The sequence below is a fragment of the Trematomus bernacchii genome, unplaced genomic scaffold, assembly GCF_902827165.1.
Source record: "Trematomus bernacchii unplaced genomic scaffold, fTreBer1.1, whole genome shotgun sequence".
Lineage (NCBI taxonomy): Eukaryota > Metazoa > Chordata > Actinopteri > Perciformes > Nototheniidae > Trematomus > Trematomus bernacchii.
The window spans coordinates 2,906,654-2,929,314 of record NW_022987792.1 but is presented as its reverse complement, the minus strand read 5'-3'; the positions used below and the strand labels follow the sequence as shown (position 1 = coordinate 2,929,314).

The window sequence follows — 22,661 nt, the reverse complement described above, 5'->3', positions numbered from 1 at the left end:
GATATCCACACACACACATTCACACACATGTTCCACCACTGTAACGTGATCAGCGTCCACGACAGAAACAACAAATACAAATGAAACCCTTTGTCAAAGTAAACACTCCTTTATGTTGGTGTGTGTATCTATAAATAGCATTCCTCACTCCATATAAAAAGGTCTTCTCTGGAAGCTCGTCAGGAAGGAACCACAAGAGGTGGACTGTTTGTGTGCAGAGGAACGGCAGGGAACATTATTTCAGAGGAGCGATTGCTTCCCCTCTAACTTGTGTTGCATGTTAGCCATCTTTTGAGCGAGCTGCTAAGTCTGGCAGCAGTTGTCAAAACAGAATCGTTTTACATAAACTACATTTCTTAGCACGTCATTGTAGGGGAAAAAAACGTTTACGGCAACTGCTGCTTTGACGATTCTGGGGGGCGAGATGCAAAAACACTGCCAGAGGGGAAGTGTACATCTGTGCAACGGCCGAGATGATTGACCGACTTGACAAAGATGGAATCAAACCTCGACTTCCTCTAGCGACGAGACCAGAAAGGACTCGTCTCTCTGTCTGCACCAGCAACCACAGCTCTGGACGGGGCTGACACGCAGTGCATTCTGGGAGCGATCGATGGCAGTGTGTCTGCCAAAGGGACCAAAACTGTGCTGATGAAGGGGGAAAAATCTCTCAATCCCCCCCCCTTTCTCAATCAGCCGCCCAGAACCAAAGACTCTGACAGACTGACACGCGTCAAGAGAGCAACGCTGCATTTATTCAGAGGCATGAAGGCAGCAGCAGATCTGAGTGAAGTCCCTGAGTGTCTGGAGACAGCAGTGATGGATGATGGATGGATACACCACGTCTAGAAGTGTGTATTCTTGACATTTACCCACAGCTCTTACCTTCTAGTAGGAGATGTACGTCCCTAAAAGAAGGCTAAACCGGTACTCAATCCTACCAGTGTCCATTCAGCTTCTCAATAAACAAATGTACTGAAGAACTTAAATGTTGGCCATTGTGCAATAACACAATAAAGTGTATCGTATCAATAGCTTGTGGCCACACCTCTCTGTTTAATTCTCTACTGCTCCATAGTGTTGTGAGCTCCACTGAACCCACTTTCACAGATCAGGGAGTTTCGCTTTTCAGCACCATTCGAGACTTTGAATAATAAACCACATTCCAAATACAGCTTTTCTGGCTAAAGCTCTATTTTTAGCCACATTACCGCAAAATAAAACCTCTCAAAATTCTGTAGAGGAGATTTACTTCCAGATCAGGGCTGCGAGTAATTAGCCCCCCACACCGAGGAGGACCATAAACTCAAGAGCTGCTTCTCCTTCACATGTTTTTCAGATGATTGTGCGGAGATATGGGGCTTCCCAGTGCGATATTTACTCGGTACCCTCAGGCAGAGCTTCATTTGATGTTGTTTTCACCTCCTGTCCGTCTATATACCTCAAATCAGTAACATGCATCCAGATTACATCGCTGACAGGAAGCACTCAAACATAACATGGCCGGGGGTCACACACTGGCCACCCAGGACAACACACACACCGTCACATGCACAACACATTATGGATAATGCAGCAGAGCAATGGAGTCGGAAAATGGGAGGGATTTGGATGCTGAAAATGACATCAGAGTAATGCCCCTGCTTGTGGTCCGACCGGAGGTAAATTCTTCCACATGTGAAAGTGCAGGAGACCCCGTTTCTCATTACAGGGACGAAAAGTAAACAATATGAAGTCAACTCAGTTCTCTGCCACGTAGCTCTGCGATTCAACTAATAACTTACCTCTCATGATGCAGACTTTTTCTTCTTCTGTTAAACAATGTAAGAGCTAACAGATGTCTAAGTTGGGTGCATGTGGGTCTTTTTTGTCACCAAACACAGAGAGCTGTAGTTTGCAAAGAGCCATGGATATTTAAGTGTCTGATTAAAGATATCATCAATGGCCTTAACTCTTGTTTATCTGGAGGAAAGAACCGTGTGGCGGCCCTTGCAGCAAAATCTATGAGGATGCAAAAAGGTGCTAATGCTTAATGTGTTGTTTGGTACAGAATTATCCAAAAGGGGGGCCATAAAAGGAAATGAGGAAAAGCCAGAAGTCATGGAGTGTGAGATGCGATACATCGCCTGTAACATGCCGTCTTAAACTGGAGAAGGGTTTATATCATTCTGTAACTTATTGTCTGTGTCTATTAGCTTTTATATGTGCTTATGCATTTGCTTTTGTGCCTGTTATGTGTATATTGGTTTGTATTCATGTGATTTTTCTTCTGTGCATATGTGCTCTTGTAGACTTTAGATAAAAAAAAAAAACCTCTATGGCTTTGTTGTTAATATGGCACTTTTACATGATGGTCTCAAATGCTCATGTGCATTGTCCATTCTTAAATAAATAAATAAAAATACAAAACTCCAGGGTGGAAGCTCCTGTCAAATGTTGAAGACCCGCTGCTTTGATTGTCAAATCCTTAGAATCAAGAAATGCATTATTTTACGTTTTTTTGCTTATTTTTCAGCTTTTGTGGCAGTTATGTATGTTGATACTTAAAGGGGACCTATCATGCAAAATGCACTTTTTGATGTCTTTTATACATAACTATGTGTCCCCGGTGTGTTGGGGAACTCACGCAGCGTCAGAAAATAAAACCCCCTCTCTTTTCCTCCGTACTCAAATCTCTAAAAACGGGGGTACAACGGAGCTGATCCAGATTTGCGTCCGATATGACGTAATATCTGAAATGTGGACCCACGGCACTATCAGAACGTTGCCATCAGAAACAATGCCCGACTGTTTTGGACGTAATATGGTCGGTGTTTACATTAGCATCGCTAACACTCAGAGCTAACCTGTACTGGAGAGCATGTGTGTGAAGAAGCAGGAAATAAAAAGGAGCTCACCTTGTGGTATAACCGGCAAGAGAGAAAGCCTTTGAGCTCCATACTGTTTCAGAAAGAATCCTTGATAATCCATGATATGGCATTTCATCACGGCAGTATTTAGTTTAGACAGTAGCTGCCGGGTCCCGCATGAGCTCAGCCCCCTCCTTTTTTATTTTTTATCAATTCTTTTATTTTTTTAAAGCTTTATACCCCAAATCAGCACTTTTGAAACAGGAAGTGAAATAGAGGGATATGAGGGCATGGCTAGAATGGGTGATCTGTTTGGTATTTTGAGCGAAACACTTCATAGACATGTTTTTTATATATTTGTATATATCTGAGACCTATGCTATTGCCTAAAAATAGCATGATAGGTGACCTTTAATATATCTTCATGCTTTATGCAAACTGTGTTATTGTGTCACTACAGCTTTACATGAAGAAGCCTTCCTTTAATGGTAACAGCCCAGACAGTATCTGTTTCTAATACACTGTTATTTAAGTCATCACTTCAAGAGGGACAACAAATAAAACTGCTGACAGGAAACGCAAATATGTAAGTGACTATGTTTTGATTTAGTTCATGATGACTCTAAAACATGCTAATTGAAGGTAAATGCATGAGAGAGGAAAGCTTTTGATGGTGTGTTTCATCTGATAGTCTGTTCCTCTGTGTCGCAGTGAGGCAGCTTCTCTCTGGAGACGACAAAGAGAGGGAGACTCCCAGTCTGCTCAGAGTGCAGACGACTCAAACAGACGGCTGGTCAGTGAGTCTGTCCACCGCCAGACATCAGAACTGTAACCATAATTATCAACCAGATGGCATTGTGCAAACATCCAGCACTGCAGTTCTTACTTTACTAGTAGGTTGTCATTGTATTGTGTTTATTCTTTACCCAATATTAAAGGTCCCCTATTATACAGTACTGTTTTTCATCAATATATTACAGGTCTCAGATATATACAAAACATGTCTCTGAAGTGTTTGTCTGAAACACCAAACAGATCATTTCAGCATCCCATAATCCCCTCTGTTTCAGCCCTGTTTCAAAAGTGCTGATTCTCTGTCTGTTACTTTAGATGAAAATAAGGAGCCCCTCCCCACGCCCCTCTGAGAGATATTTGGTTACAAAGAACACAATGGTGCTCTAGGAGACATGAAGAAGAGGGGACACATGTTGATGTAGAAGAGACATGAAGAAGAGGGGACACATGTTGATGTAGAAGAGACATGAAGAAGAGGGGACACATGTTGATGTAGAAGAGACATGAAGAAGAGGGGACACATGTTGATGTAGAAGAGGACATGAACAAGTGGATTTTGCATAATAGGTTTAATTATGTATACATCAAATATGTACCTTCTTGCTTACGATTTAGTCATGTATGTATCATGTGTGTATCTTGTACACATGCTATGTCTTACATGTTATCCTATTTTCTGTTTGCCTTGTGTACCAAATTGTACTGCTATACAAATAAAGCTTTGTTATTCTTTCTACATGTATTGTTCTACATAGTAACATGAAATCCTTAGTTTTGGATGATTCATTGATATATATTTCCAACTAGCTCTCAAATGTGTAATCATTGTAACAAAGCTTTGTGAAAGGGTTTGGCTGTTTGCTTCATATCGTCCTGTCACTGGTTGCAGAGGACAAGTCAGAACAAGGTTTTTATTTCTCTGAAAGCAGGAAGAGGTGCAGCCACCTGATCCAAACGGCAACAAAGAAATAAAAGCTTTGGTCAACAAAAGCTCCAATAAATGCTTGTTGTTCATTAACTAATAGGTCAAAACAAACCCCATGATGTGACCCGAAGAAAACAACATTACGAGTCGACCATTACCTGAAATCTCAACTCTAAAAGTAGGTATATATATTTTTTAAAACAGCCCTATCTTATCTGGCTTCCCACAGCTTTTGCAAAGACAGGGGGGCGACCACATGACGTAGTTCATACAGCAACTTCCCATCCTCTTTTTCATTTCTTCTTTCTGAGTAGACTCTTTACGTTAAGTCCTTTAAACTGCACACAGACTCACATATGTCTCAACAGTTCAGCCCCCACAGGAAGTGCAAAGGAGTTACAGCCTGAAAATACATTTCCTCCGTACTGCATGGGATATAATACTTTCATGGGGATGTTTTAACATTCAGAACCAATGAAATATCTATATTGTTCCATAAAATAATCTCACAAAGTCATAACTATATAACATCATGTGTATCTTCCATGCCATAGCAACATGGTGATGAGTCACCTTTGAGGATGTAATGTCATTGTTGAGCAAAGCATTTCACAGCTGAGTGAAGACAGTGCAGGAAATACATGCGGTGATTGCTATAACAGAACATTTGTTATATGATATGATTCCTATGCGACAGACTGTGACGACACAATCTACAGTATCATGGATTTTTCCTTTTGTTGAGTCCTTACAGACAGACACTGGCCCTTTTTAACGAACTCATCTCTCATCTTTTCACAAACATTGACCCCCAGAGCAGGTCACTAGGGCCTCTTTCACACCCTGATTTATTTAGACATTATTCAGAGGATCTGTATGCAAGAACGCAAACCTCAAAGAGACTTGAGACTGCCAGCGCACTAGTACAACGTTTTTTAGTTTATGTCCAATTCAAGGTTCAGGTTCAAGGTTCTTTATTGTCAATCTGACATAGCTACAGAGTAATTATGTAGTTGAAAATCTTATGTCACAGGCTTCTCCAACAATGCAACATAATAACATAATAACAATAAGAGCAAGAGCAATACAAAAAGAATAATAGTTATAAAATAAAATAAAGTGATGATGTGGAATAGTGCAGTACGAGTCTATATACAAGTTATTGGAAGGATATATATATATTAGGTATTAGATACATTGAGGCCCATGTGTGAACAGATCCGCTAACTGTCAGGAGAATTTAACACAAATCAGTGACATGTTGAAGACGTCTCGATTGCAGATGGCAAACAAAAATTTGAGAGAGAGACAACGGGATTCGGGAACTTCTGTCTGTAAGAACCAACGGCAAACGAATCACACAAATCCAGGGAACGCAAAGAGATTTGACCACATTCACAAATAGCTACACGTCTACCGTTTATTCCACACCTTGTGCACACTTACCTTGTGTGTGCCAAAACCAAAAAGGAGTATTTCCATTAAGTAAGAAAGCTTCCGACACAGACATCCTCCCGTTGTGTGCCACATGAACGTTAAAAACCTCATTCTTGAGACATCACGTTGATGATGCAACTTCATCCTGTAGACAATGCCTACGGGAGCAATTTGGGGGTTCAAATCTTCCCCAAGGACACTTTGAACATGGGTATCGCACAGTTGACTCTGAGTGAAAGATCAGCTCATTAACCAATTCGAAATAGCTAACCCAGTATATAGAGTTTATATGAGGGTAACAGCTAGGAGCAATTTCAAGAGGAACTAAAACCAAACATCATGTGGTTGTCGGCCAAAGGTATCACAGGAGATATATGCTACAAAAAAACCATCTGTCCCACATGTTAGTGTAGAATCTGTTTTATATAATCATGTGTTTTAAGCCATACTATTCATTTAGTTTACTGGAAGGAGGGCGATCTATTTCTATGACCAACAGTTGTCTGCATTGGCATGTGAAGTATCAGCAGAAAAGGTTAATGGAAACTGGGATTATTAAAGACAGAGGAGACAGAAAAAGCAGTACAATATTGTTCAGGTCAGAGGTCAACTACGCATGCAGTTTGAGGCGTGTATAAGCTGTAAGATTCTCTTGGTCTATAGGGCATTACGCTATTGGCTGCTTTAGTGCAAGGTAATGTGTCTCATTATACTGCTGTACAGCAATATCATATTTAACTTCAACCATCTCTGTGTCTGTGTTTTATTGATTCCTCTTTGTCTTAATCTTTAAAAGGTCCCCTATTATACTGTTTTTCATCAATATATTACAGGTCTCAGATATATACAAACATGTCTCTGATTGGCTGAAACACCAAACAGATCATTGCAGCATCCCATAATCCCCTCTGTTTCAGCCCTGTTTCAACAATGCTGATTCTCTGTCTGTTACTTTAGATGAAAATAATGAGCCCCTCCCCACGCCCCTCTGAGAGATATTTGGTTAAAAAGAACACAATGGTGCTCTAGGAGGAGATTCCAGGTGATAAGGTGGGGGGGGGGGGTTACCTTGGTTGGTGATTGGCTAATGGGTTACACAAGCCAAAACATCATTATGACATCATAAAGTGGCCAAAATCTGATCAGCTCATTTTCAGACAGGTTTTTATAGAAATGGATCAGGAGAAAAAGAGAGAGAATCTTTTTTCCTGAAACTTTCAGAATCTCTTTACACAGAGGGGACACATGTTGATGTAGAAGAGACATGAAGAAGAGGATTTTGCATAATAGGTGACCTTTAATGTTGTGAGTGTTACATCGGATCCACGACATTTAGCATCATTACCTCCAGCACGGGTCCAGCTCCCAGGATGGTCCTCTCCACCCCGCTGGCGTACCCCTTCTGGCTGAGCGCAGTCAGACAGTGGATCAGGAAGTTGGTGCTCTGGGTCTTTCCGGAGCCGCTCTCCCCGGAGATGACGATGCACTGGTTCACTCTCTTCCTGAGCATGGCGTAGTAAGCCACGTCCGCGATGGCAAAGATATGAGGCTCCAGTTTGCCCAGCTGGTGGTTCTCGTACATCTTGACGTACTTGGGGTTGTAGATGGGCAGGAACTTGAAGGGGTTGATGGCGATGAGGATGCTGCCCTGCATAGGTGTAGATCTTCTTCTTGTGAAAGCGTGTGCGCAGGTTGTTATATGCTGTCCTCATTGAGGGCGGGGAGGTTGCACAGGTCTGCGAAGTCGTCCTGTGGAGGAGGAAGGAAGCCTCTGGCTGCGAGCTGCGCCTCCTGCTCCTTAGACACAGGAGGGAGGTGGGACATAGTGGATGGTGCCATCATGGTTCCTCTCCTGGTTCAGGGAGGGAAACAGAAAGAGCTGAAATTAGCTTAGCCATTAAGTGCTGAGACTGATACACTCTATGTCTGAGAGAAATACAAATATTCTCTTTGTTACATTTTCAAAAATGTGTAAAAAAGTTAATTTCCCAACTATATGTATTCTTGCAAGCCTAATTTAAGTCTTATTTATCCAGTTGTATTCTCAGTCATTCCCAATCACATGCATTTTTGCTATACACTTCAGTATTTAAAACACTTTGGAAAAAAAGATATTTGTATGCAGAAGTGTTTTATAAGTTATTATTACATTACTTGTTACTTGTTAGACGCTTTTATCCAAAGCGACTTACATACTCAATACTGTGGACAATCCCCACAGGAGCAATTTGGGGTGAAGTGTCTCAGGGACACAACGACATGCTGACTGCAGTGGGGTTTGAACCTGTGCTCCCCTGATCCCAACACCAATGCTCTAGTCCACTGCGCCACTGCCTCCCGTAAGTAAGATATTAGTTCAAATGCATGTGTTTGGGAAGTAGCTAGAATACAACTGGATAATTGAAACTCGGATTATATTGAAATAGTTGTGTGAGAAACCGATGTTTTGATATAGTTTTGCTGTTGTTAAACTTAACCCTCATTTACTTCAATTCTTTCAAATGTTCTCCATTTTTTGATTCTTCACTTATCAGTGAGGTTTCGCCCGAAAAACAAAGTTTTCATTAGGGGTTCAAGGTAACATAGGGTGAGTTATTTATACACAAATGGTCCTTTTGTTTGTGAATATTCCTTTAAGCACAGTCTCAAATAGCATTGTATTAAAAGGGATGAAATTATATTGGAAAATACTTTTAATGTAGCTAGGTTAACTGCTTTTTCTTTGTGTAAAGAAAGTGTTATCTAGCTTGACTGCTTGTTTTTGTTCCTCACTGAACATGGCTCCACAGAGGAAGAGAAAGCAGAAGGAAGCAAAAAGCAAGTGTCAGACGGTGGGACGATGTTTCTCAGGATGTCGGTCTGCAAAGTGAACTCTACCTGTAGTAAGAAGTAGAATCCGAGGCTGCGGGGGTGCGTCTCCTGGGCTTTTCGGGGCCACAGCAGGAACCTCTGAGCCGGCAGGTCTCCGGCCTCCAGGACCCACTCCTCCCCCCCACACTCCTTCACCTCCGCCAGCACATACAAGCGTCCGGGGTCCAGCCCGAGAGCCGCCGCAGCGTCCGAGATCACGGAGGCCGTTGTTGCATCTTTCTGAACTCTGAGGAAGAACAAATAAATAAATAACTTAGTTTGATCTATGCTGGGTACAGTAGTTCTTCTTTTAAAGGTCCCCTATCATACTGTTTTTCATCAATATATTATAGGTCTCAAATATATACAGAACATGTCTCTGAAGTGTTTTGGGCTCCAAACACCAACCAGATCATTGCAGCATCCCATAATCCCTCTGTTTCAGCCCTGTTTCCAAAGTGCTGATTCTCTGTCTGTTTACTTTAGATGAAAATAAGGAGCCCCTCCCCACGCCCCTCTGAGAGATATTTGGTTTGAAAGAACTCAATGGTGCTCTCGGAGGAGATTCAGGTGATAAGGTGGGGGGGGGTTACCTTGGTTGCTGATTGGCTAATGGTTATAACAAGACAAAACAATCGTTATGACATCATAAAGTGGCCAAAATCTGATCAGCTCATTTCAGACAGGTTATATAGAAATGGATCAGGACAAAAAGAGAGGAGAATCTTTGTTCCTGAAACTTCAGAATCTCTTTACACAGAGGGGACACATGTTGATGAAGAAGAGACATGAAGAAGAGGGGACACATGTTGATGTAGAAGAGACATGAAGAAGAGGGGGACACATGTTGGTGTAGAAAGGACATGAAGAAGAGGGGACACATGTTGATGTAGAAGAGACATGAAGAAGAGGGGACACATGTTGATGTAGAAGAGACATGAAGAAGAGGGGACACATGTTGATGTAGAAGAGACATGAAGAAGAGGGGACACATGTTGATGTAGAAGAGACGTGAAGAAGAGGGGACACATGTTGTGTAGAAGAGACATGAAGAGAGGGGGACACATGCTGATGTAGAAGAGACATGAAGAAGAGGGGACACATGTTGATGTAGAAGAGACATGAGGAAGAGGGGACACATGTTGATGTAGAAGAGACATGAAGAAGAGGGGACACATGTTGATGTAGAAGAGGCAATGAAGAAGAGGGGACACATGTTGATGTAGAAGAGACGTGAAAGAAGAGGAGACACATGTTATGTAGAAGAGACATGAAAGAAGAGGGGACACATGTTGATGTAGAAGAGACATGAAGAAGAGGGGACACATGTTGATGTAGAAGAGACATGAAGAAGAGGGGACACATGTTGATGAAGAAGAGACATGAAGAAGAGGGGACACATGCTGATGTAGAAGAGACAGGAAGAAGAGGGGACACATGTTGATGTAGAAGAGACATGAAGAAGAGGGGACACATGCTGATGTAGAAGAGACATGAAGAAGAGGGGACACATGTTGATGTAGAAGAGACATGAAGAAGAGGGGACACATGTTGATGTAGAAGAGACATGAAGAAAGGGGACAAAAGGTGATGTAGAAGAGACAGGAAGAAGAGGGGACACATGTTGATGTAGAAGAGACATGAAGAAGAGGGGACACATGTTGATGAAGAAGAGACAGGAAGAAGTGGATTTTGCATAATAGGTGACCTTTAAGACATAAATAAAAGCACAACAATAACTCCCAGATCGATGTACACAAATGCTCAACCCTCTCCCTCCTGTGGCCGTCTCACCTGAGGTTGCAGCAGGTCAGGGTCTGAGCAGCGAGTCGGGGGTAGATCTGCAGGAGGTACGAGCGGTCCTCCAGGTCGATGGGGCTAGCTGGACCGCCGCCCCCCCCTCCTCCACCTGCGTTCGTTGCCATGGTGGCAGCGCCATCTCTGACACTCATCCTGGGCCAGGGGGAGTGGCCTCAGCATGCCGCGCCCAGCGCCTCCTCTCACCACGCAGCACCTGCAGACACACGGACATTATCATCAGGGGTCATAGGTCACTTTGCTTTTATACTGACAAGGGAGGCTGATCATTTCCATTAGGGGTGTTACTTTGCTTAAAATGTTTCACGTACAGTCTTTTTTTTACAATAAAATATAAATAAAAGCAAAAATGCAAAAGCCAAAGAGCATAACAAATCAAATGAATTAGATTTTTTACTCAGAAATTATTAAAAAAGTATAGGACCTTAGGAAAAAGTAAAACAATATTTTATATAAAATCTGTACAAAAAAATACAAATATGTAAAATTCAACAAAAACAAAAATGCAATAATATATATATAAAAGTACAAACAAATATATTAAAGAATATGAAAGTGTAGGAATGTGCAAATACAGTATGAAGAATAAACGAGAAACAGAGAAAATCACAAAATGCAGATGTTTACAACACCATTTTTATTTTGGTTTAATCAAACAGTAAACAAAGCTGAAGATGTATTTAATTCGTAGCATTATTATTCATTTCAAATTTTCTATAGATTTAGTGATAATATCTAGGGTTGCAAAGGGGCGGAACATTTCCGGTAAATTTCCGGTAAATTTCCATGGGAAGTTAAGCTGGGGAATTTGGAAAGATTCCATAGTGGAAACTTTCCATGGGAATTTATGGGAACTAACTGGGAATTTAGGGTAATGTAATTGAATTGTATCATATCCAAGCATAAATATAAAACTTTTATTTTGTCATAAGAAAACATCCATGCAAAATGATACAATTAAAAAACATGACATTTCAACAGATTTATTTGTAAGTAGAACAGAACAAGTTTTCATTATTTTATTGAACAATCATTTGTTTCATTGAAGAACAAAAACATGAATGTTGAGTTAAATATTACTCATCCCCCCAACCCCACTCATTCAAAAATGTGCTTTGGGCTCAAGAGTGTGGTCCAGTCTTGTAGAAATCATGTGTGCATGTGATGGAGGAATGCACAGTGCCTGTAGGGGGTGTGGTCTCAATAGCCATGCAGTAAGCAGTGTGCTATGTGCATGTGATGGAGGAATGCACAGTGCCTGTAGGGGGTGTGGTCTCAATAGCCATGCAGTAAGCAGTGTGCTATGTGCATGGGATTGAGGAATGGCATGGATATTCAAGTGTACTTGAATGCCATCTGTTTGTTTTAGTCAAGATTATGCTAAAATATACTTTCCCCAACTATATTTAAGTTCCCTATGAAGAGCCAACCTTCAATTTTGAAAATTCCCAGTTTATTCCCGTTTATTCCCATAAATTCCCGTTTATTCCCATGGAAAGTTTCCATCTTTGAAAATTCCCGGAATTTTGCAACCCTAATAATATCATTATCATGAGTTCATTCGGACGTGATAACAGTGCAGTGAAAATGTGCAAATATAACAACCTTTTATTCATATGTTTAGCAAACTTGATAGGACAAAGGCCTCACAAATATTCTGTAGCTAATTCATAAATTCTGTTTTTCATATTGGCATTACACCAGGGTAAAAGGAGGCTTCCTGGGGCAACAGCTAAAAACCCCTCTGTAGTTACAACATTTGGTATAAGAGAGGAGGGACTGACTGACAATGAGCTATTCTCTTCAACAAACACTCAGCACTAATGTAATGCCAGAGGAAACACAGCGAGATAATGAAAGCGTTCCAATACAAACCTCTCTGAAAGCCTAAACAATGACTCATCGCAGCTTAGAGCAAATATTTTAAAATGCAAACAAAATAGTTGCTTTTCAAACAAAATCTCCGACCTCATGGGAAGCTCATCCTTTGGATTGGACAATCTGGACATAATTTAACTCTGCTGGAGATGTTTGTCTTATGTTAGGCTAGATGCAAGAGGCACTACAAGAAAAATACATTTGATAGAATACAGAGATTATAAATGATCACCAGAGTATTTGTGAAGGCTGTGTGCCATGAAGTTGCCTTAACATCTCTCTTTGTAATCAGTGGTTCATCATAGAAATATGTTCAACTCTGTAGAGTACAGTGTGAAAAGAAACCACACAAAATATTTAGCAATCACCAATGAAATGTGGAAATATCAGACGAGATATGTGGGTGAGAAATCACAAACTGTAAGGTGAGAAACCCTGTAGTTGCTGTCCTCAGATAAGTGATAAGAGAAGTGATAGTTGCTATGCTAAAACACAACTAAACAAACTATAAAGTAAACTATATACTAGATATTTGGATTCTTGGACATTCTACTGAGAGAAGTGCTTCAATGTAGTGAATGTAGATAGTTTCCAATTTGTGGTTTTCCTTGTATCTAAAAATAAAGACAAGAATATTTCCACTGCTTAATGAAACACATGGGCCCGGGTACAGGGTTTGGACATGTACAAAAACCCTGCTGTGCATTGTTATCACAACACTTATAAATAACTTCACCACTGAGAGTTTACCGTATGCAACGTCTGCAGATGCTGCGCAGAAACTGAATCCTTCCGCTTGATGATAGCAACCAGGACACCAAAACAGAGAAAACTCTAACCACAAATGGTGTAATGAGCATGTGTGTTATTCACTCCCACAGACAGCAGGACTGTATGACGTTGATATTGGTGATAGGATAACGTGTTAAGCAACTTTTCACTACAACAACTTCTCTCCATCCAAGGATAACACTCTGCCTGGCAAGGTTCCAACACTAAAGGACTTAGATCTCAGAGAACTTAGCAGAACACTAACAGAGAACAGAGTATAGGTTTGTTTGTTCTTCACTACGGATATCTCTGATTTCCTGACCGAGGTGAAGCTGCCTTCAATAATAGCAGGCTCTCATATGAACTAATCCACAATAAACTAAAGGGGGCACGACACACTTCCTGTTCTTGTGAATCACATGACGAGGTCCATGCTTACTGCAGTCAATGAGTTCAAGCTCCAATTATTCAACCTGTTGACCCCCGAGCCTGTTTTCCAGGTCTCAGGCTCGAAAATGACATTCCCAGAACAAATGACCATATCTTCCCTTCTAAAAGGGGAAAATTAATAATCTTTTTTTCTCAAAGTAATGATAAACCTTTGAGTTGGATGTAGAAAAGTCAGAATCAATATAGATGTTTTTTATTTTTAAAGAAAATTCAGATTGAACATAGTAAAAAAACTGTAAATTATAGTGGTCCGTCCAAAGATTATTTTTTACTTATAGTGAAAACTACCCTTGGATGATGGTAAGGTAGACTAAAAGCTTTAGGAATCCAAAGTACAACATATAATAAGTACCCTGTATCAAGATTGATGCAAAAACAAGTGACATTTGACCTTTTTAGAGAGATTTAGCAACAAAAAAACACTTCTAGGGTCATTTGGGTGGAAATGGGGGTTTTTCCATATCTCTGGCCCCCCTTTGTCGATTTTGACGAATGAAATCTCTTTCAGACTCAAGTCTGATTCATCTTTAGAGATCAAACCAACCACTTTAAGAGTCTTATCAAACACTATAATGGGCCCCCTGTTGTCCACCTATAACAGAGGAAAGAGGACCATTGGGTTCATCCATAGGAGCAGCAAAAAGATTGTGGTTTTTCAACACCACAATCTACTGTACAGCAGTTTGCGTCAGTACATAACCATGTGGGGCTAACACTACTCTGTCATTAGCCTTCAAATCATTGTACCATCACTTCTTTGTACAACTGCAAGTTAACTTCGCTCCACGCCCAAATGACTGACAGTGTGGTCACTCTAACAGACTGACAGGTCGACAGCTTTACAGAAAGATGGCCGATTTGTTTAGTGGAAACTCTTTGAAGACGTGCCGAGATATTTCAGGTGTGAGTCAGAGTAGCTGGACGACAGCCAGAAATCAAGGTTCCTGCAGAAAAGTGAAATATATTAAAGTGTGAATAACAGAGACAGCAGCTGGGTAAAGTTTGGTCTAATGGTGGATCATGTAGCATCAGTAATGTATTCTGTGCACACTGTAAACCCCCCTTTGGGAAACAGGAACCTGGTTTAAATCACTGCCCTGCTTTGGTAACATGATCCCGGGTCGAGTCCTGAAAGCACCGAGCCCCCACAGTTTATCACTTTAATCATCCGAGCAGAGACAGTTTATTTTCTCAAACTGAAAAATAAGAAACGTTAGAGTCTGAGATATGCCCGAAAAAGCAGGCCGAGGGAAAAAAAGAACCTAACAGATGTTTGCACGCTTTACAAAATCATGATGTCCATTTTAACGTTTGTTTTCATAGAAACTTTCCAAAGACTGATAAAACCAAATGGAGTGATCCTGAATAATACACACAGCTTTCCTGTTATGTGAGCCTAAATCATAAAATGGCTACTTAGAGGATTGCCTAATTTTTCAATCATGTGCAAACAAATGTGGTTGTGTAATGGTGGAAAAGATAATGTTGGTTTTTCCTATACTGCTAAACTATCGGATGTTTTGTAGAGAGAAGAACACTCAAAAACAATCTCACCAAACAGTTTCTATCTTTAGGAAAAATGAAAGAGGCCCTATTCTGCTTTTTGGGGTGTTCCCTTTCCTGTAGCGGTTTATAGATTTGTGTGCATGTAAATGGTCTACAAAGGCTAAAATCCCCCCCTGCCTGAAACGCCTCCATTGGACTCCTTTGTTTACTTCAGGAACATAATGACACTCCTATTGGCTAGCGCTCCGACACATTGTATGTGATAGGCTAAGGGGCGGGACATCTCCAAGCGGTTGACCAATCACACCCAATATCCTTCAGTCAAGTATTTATTTTACCGGCTGAAACAATGAATTGCTTTTGTGTGTCACACATCCATAAGTTACGGAAGATTTCATTGAGATAATAAGGTATTATGTTGAATAAAACCTTAAATAAACCAGAGCTAAATGTGAAGCAACATTATTCTAATATACTGATAAACAGTTAGTAAATGTACGCATAAATACAACTGAAGAAGTCTTAATCTGAAAGTTATAAATGAAATATTTGACGCTTCACACCAGTGTTTCCGCCAGACCAGGGCTGAGAGGGCGTCCACCCCGAGAGCGGCTGAATTGAGCCGTCCCTTAAGTTATAGATACTATCTCTTTACGTATTAGTGATGGGAATTCCGGCTCTTTTTAGTGAGCCGGATCATTTGGCTCGGCTCACTAAGAAGAGCCGGCTCTTTCGGCTCCTAAACGGCTCTTCATGTTACCACAGTTTACCACGGAGCCTCAGTTTCGCCGCTGCGAGGCTCCGGTCAAGGCTCGCCGGCAGTACACTTTCCGTCACAGGAACACGCTTTGCTGGCGGCGAAAATAATCCCACCAGACTCCTTTGCCCCTCCAACAGAGGGATGTCCTTGTCCCTTTTCCTTTTCGTCATTTCAAGCGATAAAAACTCGATCTTCTCTCGAATTATTTTTTTTTTTGGACGCCCTCGGCTCGAGTTCAGGACGTTCCGAGCTGAATAAGGACGTCAAATGACGGCAAGACGCCTCCCCCCTGGCGGAAACGCTGCTTCACACTTATGTCTGGTATGGTAAACAGTGCTGTATGTTTTTATACTTCATAAATACTTTGGTACAAACATTTACCAATCTTGTTGATAGCCCCTTTACTCGCCAAAATGGAAAAAACTAAGCGTATCCGCAATTGCTGGGTGTTTACGTCAGACGCTGTGTTTTAAAATATGGTTTTACTCTTGTTTCTGTGATGCTTAAGGATTATCCATCTGTTTATCTTTGACATATTCATAAAAAAGACTAATGTGAATGTGTTTGTTTAACACATACACAGAGGACAAAGATATCAAACGGATCGAATAGAGAACAGCAACAACAAAGACATCTTCACAGATCCCACTCTGGAATCATTTAGGAGAAATGGAGGGAAATGGAGCAGCTCGAGAGTCATGAGCTTGTGTCTTTGCCAGCCGGCTGACCACAGTCCCAAAGACATGCACGCCTGTAAAATGCCATGGCATGGAAAACTGCACAGACCACAAAAGACAGTTTCATTATTATCCCTGATCATGAGCCCTGTCTGGTTTAAATCTGTGACTTTAACTCCTGAGCTGCTCTCCAAAGAACATCTATAAAGTACAGTGTGTGTATGTGTGTGTGAGAAGAAAGGAGATTTCAGTTGGAGTGGATGAGCAGGGAGAGAAAAGCTAAGGGGGAAAATGGGGTGAACAAAGGGAAAGAGAGGGAGGCAGAACGACAGACACAGAAAGTAAACATCTAAAAGTGAGACAGAAAGAGAGAGGTCCCAGGAGACAATCAAAGGAGACGGAGGCTTTGAGATAATTCAGCTTCTTCCCTGAGATCCTCCTCTGCTAGGATACCCAGAATTCCTCAGATAAGACCCTCGGTTGTCTGCTTTGCGTTGGCTTAGCCTGGACACTTTTAGCTGCTTACAGAGGGCTGAGGGGACAGGACTACGACTGAGGGTGGAGAGGGGGGCCATTAACAAGTACAAGCTCCTTAAAGCAGACCGTTTTTTTTTTTTTAAGGCGGTACCACTGATCCCTATTGGACTCACTAACCCCATCCCACCTTAACCCCTCATTATCCAGTCGAGGAGAAAAGGCTTGCAGTAAATTAAATCTGTTGTAAATTTGAAAGTAGGATCAGGACTGGCAGCTTTTAAATTCATCTGGAAGTCTTTTATGCATTTTTAGGGAAATTAGGAGGAAATGAGAGGAAAAGGAAATGTAATTATATTTAACTTTATTGGCTGTTTCAATCAATAAATCAATCAATAAAGAATGGCCGCTAAACAGAATAACTTTTCAAAATAACCTTATTGAACATCAATGAGTACAATCGATTTAATAGGCGATGTAACTAAAACGACTTATTGATATGTGTATTACTGTTAGATTTGTAGTATTAGACCACCCATGCTCATGTCTGGGTCCTCTGTCACAGGGGAACTAGTCATGAGGGGGTCAATGTTCACCGAGCCGTGCTGTAAACACTGAAGGTTACGGCCCATTTACTGTATATTAATGCAGTGTCTTTCTGACCAGCACAATTCCAGAAAAAAGGCAAACCATGAATAAAAGTGTGTTCATGCATGTGCACAAGAAGAATGAAGAACAGTCACTGCCAAACTGGAAAATAAATATGTAGCTTAAAGAAAAGAAAAAAAAACTCCTTTTAACGTCATTATAGCGAGGGCAAGGCGGAGTTAGTTGGCAGTGAGAGCGGGATTTTCTTTTTGACAGTCACAAGCAGGAGTGAAACAAGCCAACCAGGTCTTACTCACTTTCTCCAAACTCCTTTACTCAACTTCAAACAGAGAAACGCTCCACTCAGAGAAGAGGAGGGAAGAGGAGGAGCTATAGTAAGTCTACAGTGCCAATTAGCAGAGAGAGAGAGAAGGGATATTCTTGCCTTTATATGGCCAGTTGTAGTGTTTATGATCTCACTTAGAGGTGTGTGAAATCCTCGAGACTACTAACACTAAATTATCTTCCTAATGGACCTCCCACGACTCATACAGATGTAGAGTGTATAAACAGAGCCGCCAGCAGCTGACTCTGTGATGTGGCAGGAAGTGACCCAGTGACACAGAAAGGGTCATTGAGCTTCAGCAGGAATACTATACGCATTTCTCTCCTCTCGCTGTACACCTCACACTCTCACACACACACAAAGAGGTGATCTCAAAGGAAACAAGCTTTGCTGTCAGCAGTGAATGTGGAGACTTTATGACGTCTGATCAATCTCATGAGTCAGAGCAACAAGCAGCATCTATCCTGGACGAAACTAGCGACTACTAGCGATCTCTCCATATGTCTGCAGTAACACATTTCAGTCAAATAACGGGATATCTTGAAGTTGTGGTTCGCACATTACACAAGGGATCGGCGCCAGGGGAGTCATATATTACAAAACATTTCACAAGAAGCAATCTCCAAGCAGCCTGTCTACGAACCACGTCCAAACAGATGCATGGAGTTGTACAGAAAAAGACACAAAAAACCTCGCATGAGACGAGTTCTTACAGCCATAAGTGGATGTTTGTAAAGAAAAACTAGTGATTCAAGTTGCTTAAAGTTGTGTTTAATCAAGGAGCACATGGACAGAATTGTACGAGACGTTGGCGGTAAGGTTGGTCTGTTTTGCAGAGAAAGTTGGAGGTTAATAAATAAGTCTGTCTCCTGATATTGTTTAGGGTTAGGGTTAGGGTTAGGGTTAGGCCATGAATGACGTTGAATGTACTCGTCATTAGGGGACCCAGTTGGTTGAACGTCTAGGAAGTGAATCACTATGATTATTTTCAAACTGTGAGGCTTAATACAAAATTGTACGCATCTATAGATTGTATTCCCACCTACATTGAGGTACACCAGCTTTACAATGGACATGTAGTTATTATAGGTGTCACAGACATTTGACAGACAGAGACAGGAATGAATGACTTGTAATAAAATGATGGACTGCAGCTGAACACAGTCATCAAACAACAGTTTCAACAGACGATCTGTGGAGGTATTTAGAGTCTTTATAAGAGCTATTTAAACATCAAGAGCATTTTTATTTAGTTGAAAATATGAACATGCCCGAAAGACAAAAAGCCTACAAGAATTTCTTCAACTTTGTTCAGGAGGATTCATCCCTTATGCTGTGCTTCCCCTCATGAGTTTTGTAGATGACTCAGAAAGATGAGTAAGTTAAGAGTCATTTACAAGAGAAGTCATTATGACTATTGCGTAACAAGTGGTGCTTCAGGGAGACTCATAAAGACATGACTGCTTCATTACACAATTACGATATTGAACTGGCAGGAAAGGACATAGCTTGTTCTAAGGCTGGGTCGAACATATTTCTCTTTAGGAATTCTTACATTATATCGCAATGGTTTTACAAATTCCAATTATAAATAGACAACGTTTTTGATAACTGATTAATTGGTTTGAGTACAAGTTCTCTGATTCAAGTATCTTAAATGTCATTCTTTTCTGGTTCCTTTACTTTTCTATGACTGTAAACATGACGGTGAATATCTTTGGGTTGTCTTTAAGAAAACATTTAAAGAGATTTTTCTGACAGTTCATGAAGCAAACAATGAATCGTTTAACCAGGAAATCCTTGACAGATTAAGCAACAATGAAAATAATTGTTGTTCTTATGCTGATATCTTTGGACAATCTAAAGACCTTGAGTAGGATTTAAATAAAGCTCTGTGGGTTTTGAGAAGATGCGTGCTCTTAAAACAAGGGACCCGGCGAAGGCTGAGTGGAGGTTAAACATTTGAACATTGGTGCTCAAGGTAAGTGTAATCATTTCGTTTTAAACCGAGTTTCAAACATTGCAAAGTCCCCAGGTCCACTTGATCTGAGTGCTTGACTTCCAGACCGAGCTACTTCCTCTCCCAGGGGAAAGTGCAGCTGAGGGCCGCCGAGGTATCCATCACCACCGCATCTCTCTCTGCATGACCTCATGGAGATGAGAGGGGCTGGCTCTCAGCCAGAGAACTGTCCTCGGGGGGAAATGAGCAGCCGAGGCAAGGGAAGTACAGATTCTCTCTCTCTCTCTGTGTGTGTGTGTGTGTGTGTGTGTGTGTGTGTGTGTGTGTGTGTGTGTGTGTGTGTGTGTGTGTGTGTGTGTGTGTCTCCTCGCTGGGATTCACCCATGCACTCTGGACTTGTGTTGTACACAGAAAGACAGAGAGATAGAGAGAGAGAGACACACAGAGATAGATAGATAGAGAGAGAGAGACACACAGAGATAGATAGATAGAGAGAGAGAGAGACACACAGAGATAGATAGATAGAGAGAGAGAGACACACAGAGAGAGAGAGAGAGAGAGAGAGATAGATAGACACAGAGATACACAGAGAGAGAGAGAGAGAGAGAGAGAGAGAGAGAGAGAGAGAGAGAGAGAGAGAGAGAGAGAGAGAGAGAGAGAGCTCCTGTTGCTGCTGAGTGAGCGTTGGGTAAATCAGCCTCACTGTTGAGAATCTATAGGAAGTGCAGATGCACCCAAAATGGCTGTGAATGGATCAGAGCCCTCCCACTGGAGCCATGTGGCCTATTCAAAGATGCAGCCTTTTGTTTAAAAAAAAAAAGGACCGAAAGCTCAATCAGGGAATGAACTCATCCAGCAGACACCAACTGGGCTCAGAAAGACAGACGCAGATAGAGGGAACTATGAACAGAGAGTGAAGGAAAGGGAGGAAGAAAGGGCACTAAAAGCTCATCTCCTCCCCCCCTGTTTCAAATCCAGCCACGGACAATAAAACCAGAGCTGAGGAGCATCTGCTGCCTCCGTCTAACGACCAGGATAAAGGAGCCGCAGGGATGCACTCTTTGACTTGTTGATATTACCCTTTTCATTCAATATGGAGCCCAAGCTCACGGTCAAAATCCTCCTCTCTTCCACAGATAAGCTGCTGGAAAAGGAGTATAGAAAACCACAGATGTTGTCTCTGCATAGTGCAAGTTCTTTTTAAGAGAGCTAAAATCTGTTTGATATCAGAATCAGAATCAGAAACAGGTTTAGTGCCTAGTAGGTTTACACATATGAGGAAATTAAATATGTGCAGTATTTGAAAGTAGTTGAAAGCTGTGCAGATATTAAGAGAGGTAGCATGTGAACAAATGTGCGGATTATATCTTATTATTATTGCTATATGTCCCTGGATTTCAGCTCAACCTTGCCAGCTGTCTGTCAGACTAAATCAGCGAAGCTTCCATGGACGTATAGCTAATCAATTACAACATCTAAGTGCACTCCATTGATCCGCCTCTCCCAATACCACGCGTCTGAGTCACGCATCGACTGAATGAAGCGGGCTGCTGTTCATTTGACATCGCTCCGAGGTAAGAATGACCCCGAATCACGCTCCGGTCATCCAGCTGTAAACACACTGGACTTTCACTTCAAAACGACAACAAATCACTGCCGTGTTTCTCCTCCTCCGGTTCTTGTGTTGCTTCAGGCAACCTAACATTAGTGTTAGCCGCAGCTTTATGAACTCCCACTTTATGTTGGTTTCACAGCGGGGTCAGTAATCCAGCAGGGTCCCGGTACAGCTGTCTGCCTCTGCTAGACTGCTGGGTTTTCCACTGCTTCCTTAACTTTACCCCCTGTCATACCACTGTCTTTAACAGAATCTCCCCCCCAATGCCTCCGACCCCCTGCTGGTCCCCCTCCCTCCGTCTGTCATTTGGCTCTTTAACTCAATCCAGATGCTAAACCACACTGAGTGGAGGAATTGGATGTTAAGGAAACTCTTCTTACTATAAAAAACTCCTGTCCTGGTGTTTTTGGTTAATACATAATGGCTGCTTTACTGTTCTGTTGTGCGGTCAATCATACCTAAGGGCCCACTGAGCAAAAGGTTGATTTGATTTGAAAGCGATTAAAGTGCTTTCATCCAACCGATCAAAAACAACATGAAGCTGAGTTCTGTGACAGCGCGAGGTGAAGCTCACATGCAAATACACATGCAAATACTCCCGAGTAATATCCCAGTTGACTCAGGTGCCGTTTACACGAGGACAAAACGGCTTGTATCTGCATAGATAGACAAACGATAACGGGTCCCAAGGTGGATAGATTTGCAAACGAAACTCTCTGGGGGGTCAAACGAGTCCGTGTAATCGCCTCTATACGAATATTTCCTGAAAAAATAATGATAGCCCCGCCTCTCCCCGCCTCTGCTGCTCACTGCTGTAGCATGGCCAGTAGCTACTGTCAGTAGCTACTGCTAGTGCTACTGCTACTGACCATGCTACAGATGTTAGTACAACATCTACAGCTCGACCATGCTACAGATGTTAGTGCAAAATCTACAGCTCCTCTACCACAACCATCAGCAAC

General features: G+C 41.6%; 1 protein-coding gene across 1 annotated transcript in view; it reads right to left on the bottom strand.

Annotated features, from left to right (window-relative positions):
* The window catches only part of LOC117497752 (unconventional myosin-IXb), a 104,824-nt gene that overhangs the window by 66,740 nt on the left and 15,423 nt on the right, over positions 1 to 22,661 (bottom strand). Inside the window, 6 exon segments of the mRNA XM_034149763.1 lie at positions 7,352 to 7,654; positions 7,656 to 7,704; positions 7,706 to 7,824; positions 7,826 to 7,858; positions 8,884 to 9,103; positions 10,651 to 10,870. Coding sequence (XP_034005654.1) covers positions 7,352 to 7,654; positions 7,656 to 7,704; positions 7,706 to 7,824; positions 7,826 to 7,858; positions 8,884 to 9,103; positions 10,651 to 10,808 — 882 coding nt within the window. The 5' untranslated portion in view covers positions 10,809 to 10,870.